At 39.9% G+C, this 10,128-nt stretch overlaps 1 protein-coding gene across 2 annotated transcripts; it reads left to right on the forward strand.

Moving 5' to 3' along the window:
* The first annotated feature begins 543 nt into the window (after window positions 1–543).
* On the forward strand, window positions 544–9,122 carry opn8c (opsin 8, group member c). Of its 2 annotated transcripts, none has more exons than XM_056404651.1 (4): window positions 544–842; window positions 3,084–3,377; window positions 4,571–4,902; window positions 6,213–9,122. In XM_056404651.1, exons 1-4 carry the CDS (start codon window positions 740–742, stop codon window positions 6,720–6,722), a joined length of 1,239 nt encoding a protein of 412 aa, XP_056260626.1. In that variant the 5' UTR covers window positions 544–739; the 3' UTR covers window positions 6,723–9,122. The 2 variants fall into 2 exon arrangements, with proteins under 2 accessions (XP_056260626.1, XP_056260627.1); XM_056404652.1 differs by having other exon boundaries at window positions 544–838.
* Window positions 9,123–10,128: the final 1,006 nt, after the last annotated feature.

Raw genomic sequence — 10,128 nt, forward strand, 5'->3', positions numbered from 1 at the left:
AAGAAGAAGAAGAAGAAGGAGTAGCAGTACAACAAAATGGCCCCTGTGACTTATTTAAGTAGTACTTATGTTGTGTCTCATAAGCCCATGTTGGCTGGACTCCTTTAGGTGTACGATACTTGAATAAAAAAAAGAAATAACAAAATCAATCATTAATTCACACTACAGGCATGAGGGGGGAAAGACACACAGAGCTTGAGAACAACTGATCACAAAGATTTTATGGTTGTGTAAAAATGGAGATGACTAAAAGCAATTTATGCAGATATTAAACCAAGGTTTGTTCGCTTCATTTAAAACTTCAGGAGACAAATAATCGTTCTTTTTCACAAAACTCATTTTGACTTGTCACAGTAGGAAAAGCACAGCTGTCACTAATATACATATACAATGGCTCTGTGTCGGGTACATATTTAAATAATCAACAGCAGCTTGGAGATGAATTATATTCCATGTTGTTTCCACTCATCAGTCCGGCTGCAGTGACATTTGTCGCCTCTGGGACTCCATACGCTCCATACCTGCTGTAGCAGCTTTCCCACTGAGAGTTGATCTGATCAGCTGTTGCTTTAGGTTACCATAGTGACACATCAGCCTGCATAAAAGAAAGTCAGCCGGACCCGGCGCGCACACACACACACACACACACACACACACACACACACACACACACATACATCTCGTCTTGTGAGACAAGTCTGGATTTTTCCCGCAACACATCGGAGAAAAGCAACAACCAATGCCTCTGAACTCCTCTGATGACAACCGGACCATCTCTGTGTTCACCTCCAAACTGACCCCTGCCGCTGACATATGTGTGGGACTGGCCATCCTCTCTGTAGGTATGTGCATCTCTCTTGTTTTAAGGTTGTAAAAATACTCTTTATTTTCTGTGTCGCTTTCTTTGAAGCTCTCTGATGTTTAGACAGTGGATTATCCAAATCCAAGTCACCACTTTAATTCATATTCTACATATTATACAAATTTTTCCAAAACCCAGCCCAGTCACATTGTGTTGTGTGTTTGAAAACATTAGAATTTCCATTGAGTATAAAATAAAGTTGAACAATGTTAATGATATTAAATTAAATTTGTTATGTTGATAACAGAAAATGTTTGTACATTTTGTTTGAGATGTGAATCAAAACACACATTGCATGTAAGTAATGTAATTAATGTAAGTAATGTAATGTTAATAATGGTGGTTTATGTGAAAACAGCAGACACATTTGGAGCTTAACTTTGTAAATGTCACAGTTCCTGCTCATTGACATGCATGTGTTATTCTTTATTTAGCATATCTAATCAGGAGTAATTAAGAAATGGTGTGTGTTTGTTTTGCAGTAATGACACTTGCATGTTTAATGTGTCTTAATATGCAGTTAATATTTGAACTGTGTAGTTCTGCCATGAGACATGTGGCGTCTGAAAAAGCCAGTTATCCAGTTTTTTATTTTTTATTACTAAAGTATATAAACTATACTATTACTACTACTATTATCTATACTATACTATTAAACCATAGTATACTATGCACTTAAACTATACTATTAACTAGAGCACCAAATGTGTATTAGTCCACATCTGAAAATAGTCCGTAACAAATGCTCAGTTCACTTCTGTGTGAGAAATGTGCAGAAACAAGAGCGACAGCCCTCCACTGGCTGATGTAAAAAGCAATGGATGAGGTCATGTGTTGTTGTTAGAGTCCACACAGGTAGGCGGTTGATGTGCATGGATGGGTCATGAGAGATTGCTGTGTGTCTCTTTTTTTTTAAACCAACAGACAACATAACAACTTCTTTTTTTTTTCATAGTATGGCTGTGATTGGTCGATAACTTTAACTAAATGTACATTATTTTAACCACAGGGGGCATCAAGTCAGAAAATGTTTTGGGCAGCGCATTTGGGGGAGAACAAACAGATGGCCACAGTCAGGCTGTGGAAGCTGAATTGTATTGACAGATGGACTGATTCATTGTTGGTTCAGCCTTTTCCAGGGATTAGTGGACATTAAGAAACAAATACAATATTGGCTTTTCTTCTGTGGATAGCCTCATTGATTGATCGACAATTTTTTTCAGCTCTGTCTAACAATCAGCACTGAGCACATGTATTGGTTCAAGCTGGATTTGTGAAGATACCTTTTATTTAATTTCAAGTCTAAAAGCTGCAGTGTCATTTTGAGTATGACACTCCTTGTGTTGTCATCCATCGAGCGGACTGATAGTGTGTCAGATGTGACAGCAGCTAATACAGAAGTTTATCCATTCACAGAATAATTCATAAACCTGAAACCGCCGCTTTGGTGGAAGCAAAAAACCTGCAAACACTGAAGCTCCATGAAGTTGAGGGGAGCTGCAGTTGGGTGATAACTCTTTGTAGGTTCATCATGAAGAGCGACACCTTTCACATTGATTAAAGTTACATGATCCGTTGTTTTATTTATTATAGTCACTTACAATCAAATTAATTAATATACAGTAAATCAAAGTTTTCTACATTCCAGTCAGACTGCCTGAAACTGTAGTAGGCATTATTCATTCAAGTAAGTTATAAAAGCACCATGCAGTCAAGTTACATTGTGTTGATGAAGAAAAACAGATTTTTCTTTAATGCAGGACTATTTTTTTACACAAATTAACTCTGTGTGTGTGTGTGTGTGTGTGTGTGTGTGTGTGTATTGTAGTGTAGCAGCAGGCAGCAAAAACCAAAACAAAACAAAACAAAACAAAACAAAAAAGAAGCCTAATAAACCAACTGTATACCTGCTCAGCACTAGATGGTGAATGTAGTGGTGAACTAGTGTTTTCCTGAACTGGAGGAAACCCAAACAGAGCTAAAAGAAGAGCGACTGTTGGACAGGTGAACAATGACTCCAAATGACTGCTTGTTTGATAAATCTGCCAGATTTGTAAATAAGCAGTTGGTTGCTAACATGTTTTGCCATATCAACTTTATACGCTGATAATATGTGAATTTTGTGTTTACAGCCTGTTGTGCTGCCTCCAAGTGGCCAAAAAGAAAATGCAGCTACAGTATAATTATTGTTCCCCCTCTGGTCCTCTTTCCCTCTCTGTAGTTCTGCTCTCAGTTCTGGGCAATGGGCTGGTTCTGGTGATCTGTTACCGCAGGAGGAAAAAGATGGTGGGCTCGGAGCTGCTGTGTGTCAACCTGGCGGTGGTGGACTTCCTCTGCTGCATCTGTTTCTACCCGCTCTCCATCCTGTCCTCCTTCCACCACGCCTGGCTGGGGGAAGACATCACATGTGTTTACTACGGCCTTGGCTGCTACATTTTCGGACTGTGTGGCATGTTCACCATCACCGCCATCAGCATCATGCGCTACCTGAAGACCTGCTACAGCCTGGTTTACGGTGAGGGCAGGTGTTGATTCAGGACGATTTGAGGACTTTGATTGTAGTTGAGGAGATACAGACGGAGAAGGACAGGACAGATAAAAAGCTTTATTGGTAGTAATACATCAAATAATCCTTATCTAAAGCTTTTCACAAAGCCCCCATGCACAATACAGAATCAGAAGTAAAGAAAAGTATTGTTAAAAGTTTTTTTTTTTTTTTACCAACTTAAAAGCAAAATTGAAGGCAGTGTATTACATCAACCCAAAGAAGTTTTCACAATGTGAAGTTATGATATTGGTAAAAGTTAAACTACATTTACTTTTTGTCACAATGGAATAATTTTTACTCCTTTTCTTCTGTCAAACTGTCAGAAATAATAGCATTTTGCTGCTTTGTGTGTCAGTGATTATTTCTTTTAAATGGCTTGCACAAAAATTGAGAAAATGTCAAATGAAAGCTGTCATTTCAGTGTGACCAGCATGTCTGTTCTTATGTGCACAAATGGCCACATTAAAGATGTTTTTCAGGATAAATAGAGCCTGATGTGCAGAACTGATGACATGTCAGCTTTTATTAAGAACTGAACAACATCAGGGGTTAGTTTTCTACCATCCTTATATACTGTGACCATATTATAGCATTATTTTCTCCATTAGGGAACCTGATATGTGTCAAAAAAAAAAGATCCCTTGTTCAATTTAGCCACAAAGGAGATACAAAGATAATGTGGATTAAAGCAAGCTTCTTAGAAGGAATTGTTTCACATTTTAGGAAAAATATGCTTATTCTCTTTGTTGCCAAGAGTTAGCTGAGAAGATACAACTTAGAAGCTAGTTAGCTTAGCATAAAAAAATAGAAACAGGGGGAAACAGCTAGACTGGCGCTGTACAAACCTGCCCAAGAGCACCATTCACTCAAAACTCAATAATTAATATGTTATATCTTAATTTGCACAAAAATTAAATTTGTGGTTTCACAGGAGCTTACAACAACAAGACTTCTGTGTGTCAAGCTAAGCTAACTGGCCGCTGGCTGTCGTTAGCTTCCTATCCTTCCTTTCCAGGCGGACAGAGTTGTTTCTTCATCTAACTTCATCTAAAGTGTATTTTAACTATTCTTAAGCAGCTGAAACATGGATTATATGAGCATACACTTTGTAACTACACTAACGCTGTAAAATCACTAACAACTTCTGCTCCTCTCTGCAGCTGTGTGGCTGGAAGGAGCCAACATCCGAATAGCGTGCTGCGTCATCTGGCTGGTCGCTGCCGTGTGGTCCAGCTTCCCTTTGTTCGGCTGGGGCGAGTACGTCCCTGAGCCTTATGGGCTATCCTGCACCATCGCCTGGAGGGGTTATCACACCTCAACGAAGGACGCTTTCTACGTGATCTGCTCCTTTGCCTGCTTCACACTGGTTCCTGTCCTCTTCATCGTGGTGTCCCAGTGTCGGATCCTCTACAAGGTGTCCCGCTTCTCCTACTCGCTGTCTGCCAGAGGCATCCGCAACAACCTGCGGCACGCTGAGAAACGGCTCTCCGTGGTGAGCGAGGTGGTGGGAAGAAAGTCCGTTATGTGTATTGTAGTATATGATACAGAACCTGTAACCTGAGACTGAACCTCAGACAAAAGACTGACAAAAATGAAGACATGAGAATCAACTTGGACCTGACTGCACTAAAACTTTATTTATTATGAATTGACTCTTACTCTTGATTTGAGACTTGAAAGCTTAATCATATGTAGTTTTAAGCTGTAGACTGTTACAGCAGGTGCCTGGACACTAGAGTTACAAAATTGAAGACTTGACTTGGACTTGACTGCACTAAAACCTGACTTTGTGAGACACGAGTCCCTATAGACTTGATTTGAGACCTGAACAAAAAGGAGTTTTTGCTCTGACAAGACTTGACTTTCCTCTAATACTTAAAAAACAGCTCTGGAGTCAGTGCATTTCTAATCCAAGTTCCAAAGCCTTTAGGGCACGTCAACGTCAAGTCAAAAGTCTTGATAAGCAAATAAGCATGATGACGGTGGTGGAGAGTGCTGTCTGATGTGACACGCTCACAGATGCTCAATCGTCTTGAGATATGGTTACCGGGAAGGCTGTAGCATGAGATTCCTATCACTTTCATTCTCTATCAACCAGTCAGTGTGTTTGTACATGCATTTGGTTGCTTTCATTCGCACAAAGTTCTCAAGAACCCCATGCAGCTTGTTTATCAGACGGAGATATGAGGGACCCTCTTCCAACTCTAATAATAACAATCATTCTCAGGCAGGTTCTGGAGTTGTGAGGAGAATCTTTTGTCTATGATTTCTAAGTAGATTTATTTATGGATTGTCTCCAGGGATGGACATAGAAGGGAAGGATATCCTGCGAAAAATGTAAGTCACACTGAATCTGAAAAATGTGTATCATGTCTGTGGGTTTTCGAGTACTTCCAATCAAGGTACTAAAAAACCTTTCAGGCAACAACACCTCGCATGTGGCAACCCAAAAATAGTTCTTATCAATGGGATGGGTTATAACACACACACCACTGGCTGTGGTGACAAAGGTATACATCATCACAATACTTCCTGTTTCACTACCGGAAATAAATGTAATTTCGAATAATTTGAACATCTGATATTCACATGACTGTAAAGAGATTAGTCCTACTTATCAGTAGAACATTGGCCACATGACCATTGCTTTTGTTTTTCTGTAGTCTCCCAGGAAACATGCTTTATGTGACTACACTCTTGTGTATTAATAGCTACACATCATAAGAAATGATTCATTAAGTGTTTTTCCAGTGTTTCCAGTGTTGCAAGTAATTTTCTGTCATCTGTTACTTCCTCTTCCAGATGTTTTTCTGCATCAGCCTAGGCTTTGTGATTGCTTGGGCCCCGTATGCTGTTGTGTCCTTCCTCTTCATTTTCCACAAGGAGCACTGGTATATGGCTCCTGAGGGCTTTGTTTTCCCCGCCCTCTTCGCCAAAAGCTCCCACATCTACAACCCCTTCATCTACTTCTACTTCAATAAGACTTTCCAGCGGGAGCTGCGCTGCCTGCTCCTCTCATTCTGCCCCAAGCTGGGGGGAAACCGAGTAGGCGACCACGTCACTGCGGGCCATCAAGCCCCGTACCCTATCCACATTCAACTCCAGGAAAGAGGCTGCGTTAAAAAGAAGACCTTTGGTTTGTCTCAGGACAGAACTCAGAGTAGGAGCAAGAGCAAAGGCAAAGTAACACACACTAGCGGCAACCGTGTCCATGGCAGGCCTGTGTACGCCTGCTGGGGCTCCACATCGAAGAACGCTCCCACCATCATACACAATAAACCTGCCAAAGAGTCCCTACCGGTCTCTATATGAACTCTGTCTATCATAGGGCTGTGTATTAGCCATAACCTGGTGATACGAAACATATCACGACACATGGGTTACGATTCAATATATTGCGATATTGTAAGCAAGGCGTTTTTTTGTTTAATCTAATTTTAATAAAACGTATAGTATAAAGAACACACCACTATATGCATAAAATCTGGGTGGGCCGACCTGATAGCTGAATGGTTGGGGCGTATATCACATGAGTGCAAATGCCCTGAGTAGCAAGTTCACAGGGCAACTCCCGCCTGACTGGTTGGATCATTTGCTGCGTGTCATTCCCCTTCTCTCTCCCTGCCTTTCCTGTTCACCAGAACTATCCAATAAAGGAATAAAAATAACAATAATAAGTAAAAGTAATAAAAGTGCTTGTAGGATTCTTTAGGTGAACAATTACGTGAATAAAATAAATTAAACAGACAGCGCTACATAGACAGTGTTGAGAGGGATCCGCTTGTTTAACATTTGCTGTTCCGTCAGCGGTTCAGAGTGATGTCTTGCTAAGTGTGCACTCAGATTTATTGTGTTGCCTGAGTATTTGATTTTGCCATGGCACGTTTTTCAAATGATGTATGGCTCTTGTCGATCTCCTTAGTGCCTTCTTCATTGTGGAAGCTGAAATGAGCCCACACTTCAGCTCTGTTCGCTGCCAGAGCCCGACCTTGTGCTCCTTTGGATTCAGGTGGTAACGTTTGGTAACCCTAAATCGAATCTTTGCACATCAACTATTAATTATAAATCAATACAGTGTTTTTGAGAATCGATACAGTGTCACCAAACATAATATTCAAGTGTCTCGATATTTTCTTACACCCCTAGTCTAATATAATGTTTATACAGGGACAGGGAACTGTGATGTAAATGAAACTGTGTACAGCCACCAAACAGTCTGGTCCTGTACTTGTCATTGAAGACTCAGAAATCATGACTGGATGATTGAGCAGCTAACTCCATTTATCTTGTTACTCTCCATTTGTAACAAATAGCAGCTGCATAGTAAAGTGTCTCCTTAGTCGTCCTAACATTTAGACCACAAAACTGATACAATTCATAAACATACAAGTCATAAACTCTGTGTTATTATTAGTGTTATACATGCAAACGTATACAACTGTGCATCCTTTTGCACAGGTCTGACATGAAAACAGGGCTGAGTAGATTCGCTATTTACATGCAAGTAAGATCTGCGTGATCCGTTTGTATTATGCAGACTTCTTCCTCTGTCTACTAAGTGGATGTTTTTGTTCTTCAAACACCGGTGTCAATAATGGATTCATTCCAGTTAGGTGAGGTATTGTAGTTGCAGGGCTCTGGTATTCAGCATGCTGGATTGCGTTGGTTTAGACTGGATTATTTCCACTATTTTCTGACATTTTACAGACAAGATGATTAATTGAGAAAATAAAAAGGAGATTAACTGATTATGATTAGAGAACTGTTGTTGTGGTCCTAACATCAACATCCAAGCCAGAATTACAACAGGGAAACGCTGTCTCTGGGATAAAGCTTCGACATGTCTGATATTGGCTCTTAATAATAGAGAAATGCCTGAAACCCAAACAAATATGGATTCATCACATCAGCCATAGACTCTCGTTCAATGTAACTGAACTCAATCATCTGCTGTCTTCTGTGTAATCCGCTCTTTAAACAAATCCATCTGAAAGCTACAATGCCATCCACTCCTCTGCAGTTACACCGGTTCAGTGTGTGTGTTTATGTGCCCGAGTGTGAACTGTTTGAACTCCACATTTGTATTGTATTTGTAATGTTTTGTACACTGTGTTTCTGTCGTTCAATGCCTACTTGTACTAATGGCAGTATACTGAATTAGCAAACGTGGATATATAATATTCTGTCTAAAGTTTTGATTTTATTCTTAACGAATTTATCTACATTTTCATGATATTTGAATGTTTCTTCATACCAATGATGCGTTTCTTTTCATGAATTTTCCTAATGTTACCAGCTAAAAAGGTCAAATGCTTGTTTCACTCCAAATTCATGAATTATCAAACATTTTAAGTATTTATTTGAAAACTACTGATGCACATGTGCTGACTGTGTTTGTCTGTCTGTTTTTAGGAATCTGAACTGTGAATATATCCTTTGTCGTCATTTTTCATCTCCCTTGTGTTCTAAAGCTTTCCTAAAGGTTTATTTTTCTAACAGTCTGATGTCTTTTGTGACATTTAAATGACATTAAAAAATGATTTAAAAAAAAAAAACTGCAGTATGATATCAAATCCATTTTAACTGTTTGAAACCAAGAAATCTTGTGATTGTTAATATTTCACGGCTCAAAATGCTCAAATTTCTATTCAGTTCATGGTCTAATTCTCTGGTGATTCAACAGCTGCATAAATGGAAGGAAATAAAATTCCCTCACAGAGCAGAATCTGCTTCATCTCATTTCTTAACCCTCAGCCTGAGTGGTTTAACTGCTTCATGCATGTTAATGGCAGACCAGTTAATTTGTCTGCCGTTGTCACAATTTAACCAGCTCCTTGTACTCTACTAGCTAGCTAGTTAGGAGCGAACCCTCCTGCACTCTTGATGAAAGTTGTTGAATTGCTGCTATGGTCAATACTTTTATGATTATGTTTTCAGCTTGCAGACACAGTTAGAGACTAGCTGGTGGATATAGTGGAAAATTTAGCAGCTAAAGAGCCAGATATTCCCCTCAGGAGTTGGTAGAGGCCAAAATCAGAGCTAAAAAGGTCAATACTGGACTTACATTGACCAGGTGGACAGAAACACAGCTTTAGATGAATGTGTGTCACTCCTTATCTGCTGGATGTGGAAATAAGCAATTGTTTGCTAACAGCTTTACCACAACAACTTAATAAGGTGATGATATGTTAATGTTGTGTTTGCTGGTCCTTCTGGTTCTGCAGAGAGGGAAATTCCTGATTAATTTGTGGGTCTGTTTATCGAGGGGCTTCTCCCGGGGGCTTTGTCTAATGTGAGTAGACCTCCAGAGTATCCACAAACCATCCATGAATGAGGCGGTTACATGCACACCTATTCAGACAATGCTACAGGGATCAATTGAGAAACCAAATGTGCCAGATCAAAGTCCTGGTTACAGATACTGTGTCAGTCTGTTCTGGTTAAAGGTCTTGAGCAGTGAGATGTTTATCCGGGGTTTGTGTATGTGCTACTGATTATGTAACCTCTTGACAATAGGGTGCATTGATGAGCGAAGCCGCACAGCAACGCAGTGTTTCCTCCGTCGTCCAAATCCCTGGATGAACTCACCACCGGCCTCCATCAAGAATTTACTGCGGTGAGATACACTCAACAAAGTTACAAACGGTTTTAGAAACACGGTAAGAATGTTAATAAGTGATCAGAGGCAGTGCTGTCCTCAGGTTAGTGTGCTCAAATG

This window comes from Seriola aureovittata, chromosome 19, assembly GCF_021018895.1.
Source record: "Seriola aureovittata isolate HTS-2021-v1 ecotype China chromosome 19, ASM2101889v1, whole genome shotgun sequence".
Taxonomy (NCBI): Eukaryota; Metazoa; Chordata; class Actinopteri; order Carangiformes; family Carangidae; genus Seriola; species Seriola aureovittata.